At 38.1% G+C, this 12,794-nt stretch overlaps 3 protein-coding genes across 3 annotated transcripts; 1 reads left to right on the top strand and 2 right to left on the bottom strand.

Moving 5' to 3' along the window:
* Positions 1-2,010: 2,010 nt before the first annotated feature.
* On the bottom strand, positions 2,011-4,552 carry LOC130993408 (ubiquitin-conjugating enzyme E2-17 kDa-like). Its single transcript, XM_057918286.1, has 5 exons — positions 4,271-4,552; positions 4,059-4,138; positions 2,832-2,959; positions 2,558-2,662; positions 2,011-2,391 (listed from the first exon to the last, which is right to left on the bottom strand). The coding sequence occupies exons 2-5, from the start codon at positions 4,126-4,128 to the stop codon at positions 2,248-2,250; spliced, it is 447 nt and encodes a 148-aa protein (XP_057774269.1). The 5' UTR covers positions 4,129-4,138; positions 4,271-4,552; the 3' UTR covers positions 2,011-2,247.
* Positions 4,553-4,748: 196 nt separating this feature from the next.
* LOC130993407 (uncharacterized) lies at positions 4,749-7,892 on the top strand. The gene is made up of 4 exons (XM_057918285.1): positions 4,749-5,464; positions 6,477-6,795; positions 7,386-7,444; positions 7,578-7,892. Exons 1-4 carry the CDS (start codon positions 5,209-5,211, stop codon positions 7,607-7,609), a joined length of 666 nt encoding a protein of 221 aa, XP_057774268.1. The 5' UTR covers positions 4,749-5,208; the 3' UTR covers positions 7,610-7,892.
* A 269-nt stretch (positions 7,893-8,161) lies between these two features.
* Positions 8,162-11,344, bottom strand: LOC130993404 (probable inactive receptor kinase At4g23740). Its single transcript, XM_057918283.1, has 3 exons — positions 10,737-11,344; positions 9,118-10,383; positions 8,162-9,035 (listed from the first exon to the last, which is right to left on the bottom strand). Exons 2-3 carry the CDS (start codon positions 10,325-10,327, stop codon positions 8,377-8,379), a joined length of 1,869 nt encoding a protein of 622 aa, XP_057774266.1. The 5' UTR covers positions 10,328-10,383; positions 10,737-11,344; the 3' UTR covers positions 8,162-8,376.
* Positions 11,345-12,794: the final 1,450 nt, after the last annotated feature.

Consider the following 12,794-nt stretch of genomic DNA (forward strand, 5'->3'; position numbering starts at 1 on the left):
GAAGGGATTGACAGCCTCATCGCTCTAATTGTTGAAGGGATTTTAAATTCTGCGTAAGCTTGAATACTGGTTTACATGGCGTTAGTGGATCTAGTAGTAGCAATTATATATTGATAATTCAATTTTTGTCAAATATAAGAAATAAGAACTGCAATATTTCACCTTTTGAGCTCCGGCGATGCCTCCACCTATCCTTTTTGCTTATTTTTTCCCTTCAAATTTGAGAGTGATACAATATTCTTTTTGGGGAAACATGGCTATACATTTTTTATGGTAAATTACCTTTTGGCCCATCATTTGAGCATTTTATCAAAAATATCTCACTCTAAGGGTAATTACAAAACAATACTCGTCGTTCCATTATTTTTTTAATTGTGGCCCGCAAAAATAATCCGACGACTGAAAAATGAAGTGTTCCGACGAGTAGCCATGTATCAATACACGTAGAATTAAAAAAAGAAAAGAAAAGTCGCATGCACAAATTCTCATCTCCTACGGCCAACAATGACAGCATCAACTGCCATGTTCCCGTCGTAAACCTCCTCCACCGCCTTTTCTCCTCCGATCTCAATTTGGTGGTATCGATTTGGTGATTACTAACACCAATGAGCAACACCGCAGCCGCAACGCCCACACGCAGAATTCGAGCTTTCTAACGCCCGTCTTTAGATTCCGACGCCGTCGTTGATACCATCTAGTCCTTCTTCTCCATTGGCAGCGCTTCAGTCGAGGCGAGCTTCACTACGATGTAGTTTTATAGCTTGCCAGCTCCCGATTTGGTGTCAAGAAACGGTGGTAACAGCAGTTAGGATTTGAGGCTCTCGATCGCAGTGCCGGCGCACGTTCAATAAGTATCCCAATAATGCTTAGACACCTCCCCGGAGTTAAGATCAAATCAGCGAGATCGACAACTCAATTTTGCTCTTCACAAGAGTCGATCGATGACCTAAATATGTTATTGTACGACACACTGATCAAAGCCTATGCACACAACCACGTGCACATCACCTTGTACCAGGCGATGCTTAGACACCTCGAAATTTCTCCTGATAGCTTCACGTGCCCATTCGTAATTAAGTCAATCAGAGATATTCCAGATGTTTATTTGGGGAAACATATTCACGGGCACGCGCACCAAATTCAGGTTGATCGACAATAATATAGTGAAAAAATCAATCTTGGATATATATGTGAAGTGTGATGCAATGGCGAAGGTGCACAGAGTGTTCGACAAAATGTTTGAGAGAGGTGTGGTTTCTTGGAACTGCCTCATCTATAGTTATATGAGGCTGGGCCAAGTTAGGAAGTCTCGAGCCATATTTGATGAAATGTAGTGCAAGAGCATTGTCTCTTGGACTGCGATGATATCGTGCTACATAAGAAACGGGCATTTTTGGGAGGCGTTGGCGGTGTTTCGAGCAATGGAGGTGGCCGGGGTGCAGCCGAATTGGGTGAGCTTGGTCGTGTCCTTGACCGCTTGCGCGCTGGGAGAAAGATCCATTTTTACGCAGAGATGGAAGGGTTCTTGAACCATATCATGATTTGTGTGTGATGGGGCAAAAAGTAACATTTACCCTTTTTCTTATGAAATATTTTCTGAAGCGTGCATAAAATTTTAAATTTGGGAATTATAAGGATAAAAATGTATATTTATTAATATTTTATTTTTTATTTTTTAATAAGGGACTAAAAAAAAAAAAAAAAGTTTAGGGGCTATGTTTAGAATCACCCATCTTTTAATCTTTTCTTTTGTTGCACAATATCCGTTTTTTATCTTTAACTTAAATTAAAATCCATATTTCTCACGAGCGTAAATGTCCAAATATTCTTGTGGTTTTCTGGTACTCATATTTTAATCCATGCTCCTAACTATAGGGATATTTATATTTTTGTTAGTATTTGATTGTGTTTGGATTCGAGTATGAATAATATCTGAGCCTTGAAAAGGTGAAACACAACATAGCCATTTCCCCTCAATAACATTTGAACATAGTGATAGTAGGCAAGGCAAGAAGAAATTGGGACAACACCCACGAGATACTATTAGATGTAAATGTTTTTCAAGTTCAATAAATATACAACACTTTGAAAGCAACATGTGTCTTCCCTTTCTCCGACTACGTCCAAATTTAGGACTTGAAAGACCGATTAGACTATTTCACACTTACAATTATAAATTTTTTGAGAAAGGAAAAGAAAAACATAGTTAAATAAATGTAAGACCATAATGATACCAAAACAGCAGCATCATCCCATGGCGTATTTCTGGGTCCAGCTCCTTGCAGTGGTCTCATACTTGGTCCTGTCCGTTTTGTACATATGGGCAATCTCAGGCACCAACGGGTCATCAGGGTTTGGGTCCGTCAACAAAGAACAAATCGAGAGCAACACCTGGAAACACGGATTGCTTTTTAAAATAAAATTTGACTCCTTCAGCAAGTATAATTTAAAATAACAACCAACTGATGTGAGAGGATCCATTCAATCAGACGTTTTCTGGTAAAAGTTAAACTCAATACATTGCAGAGCTTAGCCATGATGACTGATGAGAACGAACCTTGGAAATGGTTAGTGCAGGGCTCCACTGCTCCTTCAATATATCTAGGCATATGCTCCCGTTGCTGTTAATATTTGGGTGGAAAACTTTTGTCCTGAAAGCTACCTGTAGAATTGGTGAAATGTGATTGCATAAAAAAAAAATATTTTGATTGACAGAAACTAAGTACGTATGGCTGCTGAAAGCACCAATATGAAGAATACACTAGTGATATTTGCATTCTTCGGAAAGAAAGAAAGAAAGTAAGAGAGAACAAATACGTTAACTCATGCACCTTAGGAGGCTTGAAAGGATAATCTGGAGGAAAATGAATGGTAACTAGGAAAACACCGCCTGCATATGGACTATCTGGAGGACCCATAATGGTAGCTTGCCAATGAAACATGTCCTCAGCAACAGGACCTGAAATATGCAGAGTATACATAAGTCATTAGGAAGACAACTCGGGATTACAGATCTGAAACGCAGAACATCCCATTGACATGATCAGAGCATAAATCAGATAGGGGGCAGGTAGCAACGTATATCCAGAACTGATAACTAAAGGTTAACTGACAAGAAAAGCATGCGCGTGGACAAGTATATACACACAGTATATAAAATTTGAATAAAGTAAATTATTATGAAGTACTCATTCAACAGAAATAAAAAAATCAGTAAGTTTAATGCGAATGTTGTTTTTAAATTCTCAAGACAATGAATTGCATTTTGAGTTTAAAGGGTGACTCAGGATTAACAAAACTGGGCATTACGCAAAATTGTGCATGATGACACTTCATTTTACCTACAAAAATAGATGCCACTGCCAGAGAAGTATAAGTCGCATTCAAGGTGGATTCATCTTCAGAGAATCATTTACTACATTTCTACATTTCCTTTCATTCTTCGGAAAGATTGCAAGAAAGGGTCTACTTCTAAGTTCTAACTATGCCAAATCAAAATTAGGCGTAATTCTAAGATAACCACTGACAAGATACAACAAAACTTGTTAAATTGCAGCAATGATATACTTGAAATTGTAGAAAGAGAATACATAAAATGCTGTAAATTAGGAGTATATTTTTAGTTAATAAACCTTTTCTATAATAAAAACTGGATGGCTATTTCTTTTCTGAATTTTTCCACCTGAAGGAACCCTCTCCCAAAACAGAAAAAGGCCAATTTCGCTGCCGTCAACGGAAGAAGACAATTAAAAAAGAAAAAAGGACTTGTAAAGCCGCAAAAGCCCAAACGAAACATCAAGCCCTGCATACAAGAATGAGCTTTCCATGCCAAAACCACCTAGGAACGACCTAAGAACTATGAACCGGCAACGAAACAACAAACTAAAATTATCTCGCAAAGATCTAGTAAAAACAAGTTATTCAAACCAATAAATTTATCAGAAAACAATGAAAGAAAACGCAGATTCCCCACCAAACAAATGGGAACTGTGCGTTTTTCTCCGTTTCTTCTGAGCTCCAAACAATATCATTTTCGTTAAAGAGAAATAGAAACATACCAGCGCTGCAAGAGGTAGGAGGATCCTTCTGAAGATCCTTGAGCTCCTTCAAGATCCTCTTGGATGCCATGAGCCTTTTACTACGATCCAACAAAACAAACTCCACAGATCACTCATGTTCAAATAAAATTACACAAATTATCTCGGAAAAATAAAAAACACAGATTAATCATAAAATAAGATTAACAGAGTCGACAAGTTGGACGTAATACCTGAGAGAAACAACGGCTTCCCCCGCCGGATTTACAAAAATTAACGCTAAGCAAAAGAAGGAGAAATGGTGATATTTTTGCAGAGGATTGTTTGTGTGACCTGAGAAAAAATGAGTTTTATATGAGGGTACCGCACTGGTTGATGGATAATTAAATTCTTTTTCCCTAAAAAGTTATTGGAGAATAATTTTCTCTTTGTTTTTTGGGGATATTCATTATGTCGACATTCACCCTCTCATTGGTTCGTGTGGGCTCCATAGTCCATACACTAATCCCACTATCGGTGAAAGCAACAAAGTTTGCTTCATTTTATGTTTAGATTTTTTTATTTGTTTAGGAACGACGATTTTTCTCTTCAGATTTTGAGTTCAAAGATAATGTTTGTTAGTAAATTTCACAAGGAAGAAAAACCACAATATATAGAAGATCCATATATAAAAATGGTGGATAATAAATCTCATGAATAGTATGTCCTTTCGGCACTTGAGATCAAATGTAGTATTGAATTTGGTATTTCAAATTCACTTGAGATAATATTAAATTAAGAATATCCTTTTCTTTTCTTTGATCAAATAAATTAAGAATATCTTAAATTCACTAAACATGAAATTAGGAATTAAGAATTGGTGGGACTTTATCGTCACAAATAATATAATTAATTTTAATTATTAACACTATTTTGATGGTGATATCCTTTCTCTGCTCGTCGTAGAATTATTTTTAAAGTATAGAGAGAGTGTATAGATTTTATTTACCACGTCTACTTTAAATTCACTAGTCAATAGTTATTATTGGAGTTGGGTTTGTTATTTGTTGTTGTTCTCCTGTCATATCGGCGTTTACGGCCACCGACAGAAGGAGGTTCAGCTCACCGCCGCCTAGTGGTTGTGCATTTCATATTTAGAATATTTTATGTTCATTCTCAGAGAATTTTGCAAATGTCGCGATTGAACTCGAGCCGTCAGATCCAAATCGATACCTCAGAGCCTCGGTACGATGACGGCGACGACGAAACCCTAGACGAAAGCAACGACGGCTTGAAATTTCAGCCGTCGAACAGCAATTTGACGGAGGATCTAGAGCCCTTTATGGGAGTCAAAGTTAGACGGAAAGCCTCTCGCCTTCGTGATTATCAGGGTGATTATATCGATGTTCAGTCCAGACCTCATCTTATGAAGATTCTCGAGAAACAAGGTTTGATTTCTCCAGTGATTTTGTGGATCTCTGTTTTGGTCGATTGTCTGATTGGTCTTTCGTGGGTGCTTGGTTTAATGTCAATTTGTTAGTTTGAGAAACTGACCATTTCGAATTCTCCATTATTAGAATTTACAAGGGTATAATTTTGCGGTTTTTCGAGGTAGGTAGATACCGGAGATTGAATCTGTTATGGTGTGAGAAGAGATTTTTCTCGACATTAATCCAGAGTTAAACTTAGTATCATAAATCAGATTATATCTGGATGCCAAAGTTACTGATTCGCGGAAATGGATATGGCTTAATGTTGATTTTGGAAGCTTTTAATGTGCAACTGTTGTGCATCTGTGAATAAGAACAATACAAAGCGTTGGTACGACTTTAGAGGCTCTTCTCGGCATGGAATGATTTTCAGTACGTAATATATGTTTAGTTGTTTATACATACATGGAACTCACATTTTTAGCAGCCTCTTGACTCAGGCATTCATTTTTTGATTTGCTTTCCCCTTATAGTGCACTCAGTTTGTTCATAGTGGACATTAGATGATGTTTTTTTTTCTTTTTCTTTTTCTTTTACTATTTACTAATTAGGTGCTTGAATCTGGGTTTTTGGTTCATATTTTCCAAGTTTGGGACAAATGTCAAGAAATGCTCTCGGCCCTAGTCATGTTCTCGGACAACTGTAGCAGTGGTAGAACACAGGGAAAAAAGGATTTCATGGATACAGATTAAGAAATTAGACGTAAACATGCTGGTGCTTGTTACAATATTGGTGCCCTTTTGAGTTGCTGCTGATTACATATAGGGCTGCTGAGTAATAGGCTTTCTTTTCATAGTTGCTAGGAGTTATGCGGCAACCAAAAGATGTGTTGTATATTAGGCTACCCAGCCAGTTAAAGCTTCATTTTTTTTCCACTTTGTTTCTGACATGTATGTAAGTGTAGATTATATGTCTATGTGCCTTGGTAGTTAAGTTTACCTCAAGTGTGCCCTATTGAATCATCTTGCAGGTGACAGAAAAGTCCTGTTTGCTGATAAAGTTATTAAGTTCACTGGCTCGGGCAAGATGAAACGCCGTATACTTCTCATAACTGATTTTGCCATCTACATTGCGGATCCGGATACTGATGCACTAAAAAGAAGGATAGCCCTTGCTGCTGTTGAGAAACTGTGCTTAAGTGAACTAAGCGACAATTTCTTTGCCATTATTATTCCCACAGAATATGACCTACTCATGGCTAGTACTAGAAAGACAGAAATAGTGACTGTCTTAGTGGATGCTACAAAGAGTGCCTCGGACTATGAACTCGAGGTTGCCTTATCTAACAGGTAAACTGATTGATTTATCTTCATTTATCTGCTCTGATTGTTCAGGTAGCTCTTTTTATGTTATCAACATAATAGAACCAGATTAGATCTCTTACACACTTGGAATAGTACTCTTGTAAGGTGTTGGAGACTCCCTACTACTTATACTCTTCTGTTTTGCTTCTCCAACACTGAGGAAAATCATCATACTTTTGACTGAGAAGTACTTGCCACTGCTCCATTTTGCTTCTTCTTTTTTGGTACTCTTGGACTTTGGTAATGAGTTGACAAACCATAACATCTGTGGGTTATGTGTGCTATGAGTTATAAACTTTGGAATATGGGTTTTCTTGTATTGCACTAGTGCCATGGAACATGAAAGCAAACTTGTATGCTCCCTAGAGTAAGACACATTGCTCGAGTTTAGTCATTGTTAGATTGAGGTTCTCTGTTATCTTTGTTTCCAGGACCGTAGAAGATTGGTTATGTGCTCTAAACCAGATATATATAAAAGTTAAACTCCCTGTGCACTATAAAATAAAGAACAAATAATAGAGCTTCTAGTGGCTCTTGATCTTCTTCTAACTGCAAGTTTATTTCAATGCCTGCAGATTTGAGTACAATGCAGCTGCAGAAGTAGTGAAGACAGTCCAATTTGAGGAAGTAGAAGGTTTGTTTAAAATTTACTTGTCTTCAATTTAATGCAGTAGACTTTATGTGGTATATGCTTTGGTTCTGCTTAGTAGTTGGTGAAACCAACCAATCTTTTCTTAGATTTTGATATTTTCCTTGCACTATCTTAGGTGGTGTTAAAACAAGAATTCTTCAGAAATGAGTTGCCCATTCGATGTGGATGTCTTATACTTGTAGGAAGTATGTTTGTTGCCGCAGAGTCGTAAAAATTGTGATCACCCAATCACGATCATTGGCCTTATTGAATTGTTTCATGTATCTTGTTTGTTTTTGACAAGCAAGAAATGCAGAACTTGTGTGGTATATAGTAGATCAACATAGAAAAGAAGATGCTCAATTTATTATTTGTTGTACCTAAAGTAAATTCGATTGATTATTGAATTTCCCCCCTTGTGTGCATTGCACACAATTTTTCTCTTTTGAAATTTGTTGTTTTGTGATTGCAAGATTACTATTTCTTAACCATATTTTGTTGATTTAACATCTGCAAGTTGAATATAAATTAAAGTGTATATTTAGCTTGTAGAACTAATCTTGAACTAAACATGGCGCAAGTAAGATGGTTTCAACTTGGTTATCAGCATAGATTAAACCAATTTCATGTTGACATTTATTGGTCAAAATAAAATTTTCATTTTCTCCCATTCCCGAGTAAAATCAAAAAGTACGAGCTGCACAGTGAGATGGCATAACATTGAAAATCAATGAACTTGTAATATATAAATGAACCTTTTGCAATTTTGCACTGAATCAGGGTTTATGAACAAGCGAATTGTCAAAGAAAATCAAGAATACGAACTAAGCCATGACCAGTAACTTAGCGCAAGAACTGGTGAAATTGTAAGTTAAGAATTAAAGAAGAATAGTAGTAAAAGAAAAAAAAGGTTAACAAAGCTTAGAAGCAAGAATCTAATCACGATTGGAAGGTGATCCCACGCCCGTGAGAGGAGGCGTCGGAGCCGGAGTTGAAGCTGGAGATCTGGTTCCAGCAGATTGACTGCTTCCTCTAATGTCCTCCAGCAACCTCACCACGTCTCCGATTTTCGGCCTCTGTGCTGCCACTCTGGCCACGCAGCTGATGGCTATTTGCAGCATCGCCACCATCTCTTCCTCTATATTAGGATACCTCAGCAGCTCCACGTCGAACACCTCACCTGTCCATTCCTCCCGAACCACAGATTGAACCCATCTGACGAGGTGGACAGCCTCCTCACCACTGGACCCAGAAACCGGAGATTTCCCAGTCAGAAGCTCGAGCAGTACAACTCCAAAGCTGTAGACATCAGACGCCTGTGACGCCTTCCTAGTGTCCGTGACCTCTGGTGCACGGTAGCCAGCACTCCGCGTCACTGGCGCTGCTGCAACCGGGCTCATCACCGTCGCTAACCCAAGATCAGACACACAGCCAAAATGCTTGGAGTTGAGAAAAATGTTGGAGGCCTTCACATTTCCATGGACAAGCTTCCCTCCACTCTGTGAGTGGATGCACACGATACCCCTCGCTGCACCCGTTGCAATCCTGAGGCGCGTATCCCAGTCTAAAGGAAGGCGGTTGCCACCTCTCTTGGCTGCACGAGCGATCATCAAGATTAATAATCCATTCACATTACCAATACCTACATATGTATATCCAAGTATATGTTTACATACCGTGTAGCAAGGAGGAGGCGCTGCCTTGATTGTAATAGTCATAAACCATAAGCTTTTCATCCTTTGAATAGTAGTAAGCTCTCAATGTAGCCACGTTCTCATGCTTGATGCTTCCGGCCACCTCCATCTGCTGCTCGAACTCCTTTCTGCCAACGCCCACCTCCTTCAACCTCTTCACCGCAACAATGGTGGCATCCTCCAATGCTGCCTTATATGTCGTCCCAAACGTGCCCTTCCCAAGCACCTCCGCAGAGGCCCTCAGCAAATCCTCGAGGTCAAATGCAAGATTACTACCTTCAAAAAATACAAGCTTGCTATTCCCATCTTTGTGCTCGGGAGCCACCGGTTTTTCTTTCTTTGCAGTGGCTAAGATCTCACCATCCTCATCCCCCTTTCTGTTTGTGACAATCAACAGAAGGGCAATCGACACAAACGCCACCACACAGCTACCAATGATGATTCCCAGGACGGCAGATTCACTGAATTTCGATGAATGCTTCATCCGTGGCTGAGGAGTCGGAGACGGAGACGGAGACGAGAAGTTGTTGCCGGAGAAACATGAGCTCGGGAATCTGGAGAGCGAATGAGGCAGGAGTCCGGTGAGATTGTTGTTGGACAAGTCGAGAAACTGGAGGCTGGGGAGATTGATATCAGGAAGGTCTCCAGAGAGAGAGTTATTGGCGAGATTCAAGAGAGTGAGATGAGTCAAATTCGCAAGTGAAGACGGAATGCTCCCATTGAAATCATTCTCCGACAAGTTGAGCGCCGTGAGATTCTTCCAGAGAGAGAAATCCGAGGGCAGCGGACCCTGAAAGCTGTTGCTCTGGAGATGAAGACCGATCAAATCGCGAAGCTGCAGAAGATCAGCAGGGAAGGAGCCAGTGAGGGCGTTGGATCTGAGGCTCAGGGTTTGAAGATGAGACAAACGGCTGAGCGTGTTGGAAGGGATGGAGCCTGCGAGTCCCACGCCGGGCAACCGGACTGCTACGACGCTTGAATTATCAGAGCTGCACGCGATGCCAGTCCACCTGCTGCACGCAGAAGTCGTCTCGTTCCAATTCAGCTTCCGTGAGTGGTGAATGTTGTCCAAGAAATCCAGCAGAGCCCGTTTATCTTCAACGGGCTCCGTTCTTGCAGGCGATAACATAACAGCACACACCAGAATTGCTGAGAAGATCAAATTCACGCCCATTCTTTCCGCCTTACACATGATGATATATATGAAAGAAGCTCAAATACTAGTGTGGATCTCATTCTCTGTCATGGCTGTAAGATTTACGATAAAAAAGAAGAAGAATTAAAGATAGAAACGGAATTGAGACACAGTAGTCATCATTCAATTTACCACATGAATGTGTTAGCCGTTATTTTGAATATTCTAAGCAACGTTAGGTCAACCAACCAAATCCAAAAGTTAGGTTTCATTAGAGACAAAAAGGCAGAGAAAAAAAGCATAGAGTGTGTGTATTTCTCTCTATTTTATCTTCAACTTCCTGGGGATCTTCTTATCTTGTTTTTCGAAATTTTAACCAATACTATCTCAAATCATGCATAGAATTGAAGAAAAGTGCAGCAGCGGCTCATAAAAGTTGAGTAGAGAGAGAAATAAACATAATTACCTGTAAGTGTAACGCAGACAGCAGAGAACTTTATTGAGATCACAGACAAACGCAACGACCAAGAATTCAGAATGTAATGAAAGCGGCCGTTGCAGTTAGTCTACAAAATAATTAAAAAAAAAAAAAACAGAGAGATGAAATGAAGATGGGAGAGAGATTAAGGATAGAAGAATGAAGAGTAGTTGGTTGAGGGTAGGAGGTGAAGAAATGATTGGAGGGGGGACCGAGCAATAAATGAAGGAAAGGAATTGTGGGTAAATTGTTTATAGAAGAGTGCAGTTGTGGTGCTGTAATGGCGCGCCAAGAGTGGGAGTGCACGTGCTGGTACTTCCACCACCACCGAAGAAGAACACACCCAAAATATTCTCGACTGCCGGAAAACTGGACATCTTCTTCGTCTTTACGCGGTGGCCGCCGGAGATGAATTATAATGATTTTTTTTTATAGAAAAAGCTGGTCAACAATATGCAAGAGTGGGTTACTCCTAAAAAGCTGCTAATCTAACAATGTGCTTAATGTTGCTCATATTCATTTCAAAATAGCCCAATTTACAAGTTAAGGGGATTTTTTTTCTCGTCTTTCGTAGGCAATACAATATCATTAATTCATTATTACTACGTGGTTTACTTTTCTACCTATTATTAATTAAAAATGGTTGTTAATATCACGTAAGATCGATAATTGTATCTGAGTATTTTGTTTGGGTGACCCAAGCACGCACATGTACACATGGACATATGTACGAAGGTGATCGAATTATGCCAAGTTGTCTCTTCTAGAAGTCTCATATCAATATTTAGTTGTATTCACTTCATTTCTTTTAAAATACTTCAATTTCTCCTTTTCAAGATTAGTACTTCAATTTCTGCTATTCATTTTTTGTTTTGTTTTTGATGTATTTATGTAAACCCACAACAACTTTCTTTTTTGAGATAACATAAACCACATGCCACAATAACTGATTTCGATACACTAGTTTGTTTTTGAAGAAGATACGCACTAGTTATTAGCTTTTACTTTCAGAACTCTTTTCATAGCTAAAACTAATCACAAACACCACCTGACGTAGCTAGAGGGGCGGCAGTGGGGGCACTGGGCCCCACTGAAAATTTTAAAAACATTAAGGATATTTTAGTAATTTTATATTTAATATTAAATAATAAATACATAAATATTAGTATTATTTTTAGTAATAATTCTAATTTCTCTCTACTCAATCGTATATGAGATACGCTATCGAATGATTGTCTAATATCTTACATCATAAATGATGAATTTGTAAATATGTACTAATGAAACGATTATGTAGCGATTTCAAAACATGAAAATTAAATAGAAGAGAAATTTTATGATGGTAGAATATTTATTTTTATTTTTGTAATATTATGGTGCAACTAATGTAGCATTATGATTTTATTGAAATTGCTATATATTCGGAGTCTTTTATAATATTATGATTATTACTTTTTTCGTCTCAGCTAAGTTGATTTTCGACAGAAAATTTAAGAACTTAGTATTTTAAGTGTCTTTGATAATAAAGTGAATAAGTGATTTTTTTTTGCTTATATATATTTATTCCATATAAGAAAATTGATCATCTTAATTCTTAATTGAGACGGTAAAAAAAAAATATTTACGAAGTTAGTTGGAACCAAGAGAGTATTTGGGCCCCCCTGACTGAAAAGTCTGGCTACGTCAACTGCTGCATGCCGTGGGACGTGGGTCCCATCACACCTTCATTAAAAATTTAAATATATTTGAAGTTGTTGAAATTTACATGAAAAACGTATTCTATCTCTCACAATAATATCTCAAATTTCATCTTTAAGCGACTTATTTATAATGTTCCGATCCAAAAAAAAAAAAAAATTATTTGTCTATTTTTTTTTATTTCTCTCCTCATTTATTTTATCCTTTTTTTTACTTTTTCTTTATTTATTTTATCTATATTTTCTCAGTTTGCATGTCTCATTTTTTTTAGATGCGATTATTAGGGCAGAAGAAATATTATATAATTAAAGGGGTTATTGCCAGAAAATACATATACTTTGTCAATTT

The sequence above is a fragment of the Salvia miltiorrhiza genome, chromosome 7 (genome assembly GCF_028751815.1).
Source record: "Salvia miltiorrhiza cultivar Shanhuang (shh) chromosome 7, IMPLAD_Smil_shh, whole genome shotgun sequence".
Lineage (NCBI taxonomy): Eukaryota > Viridiplantae > Streptophyta > Magnoliopsida > Lamiales > Lamiaceae > Salvia > Salvia miltiorrhiza.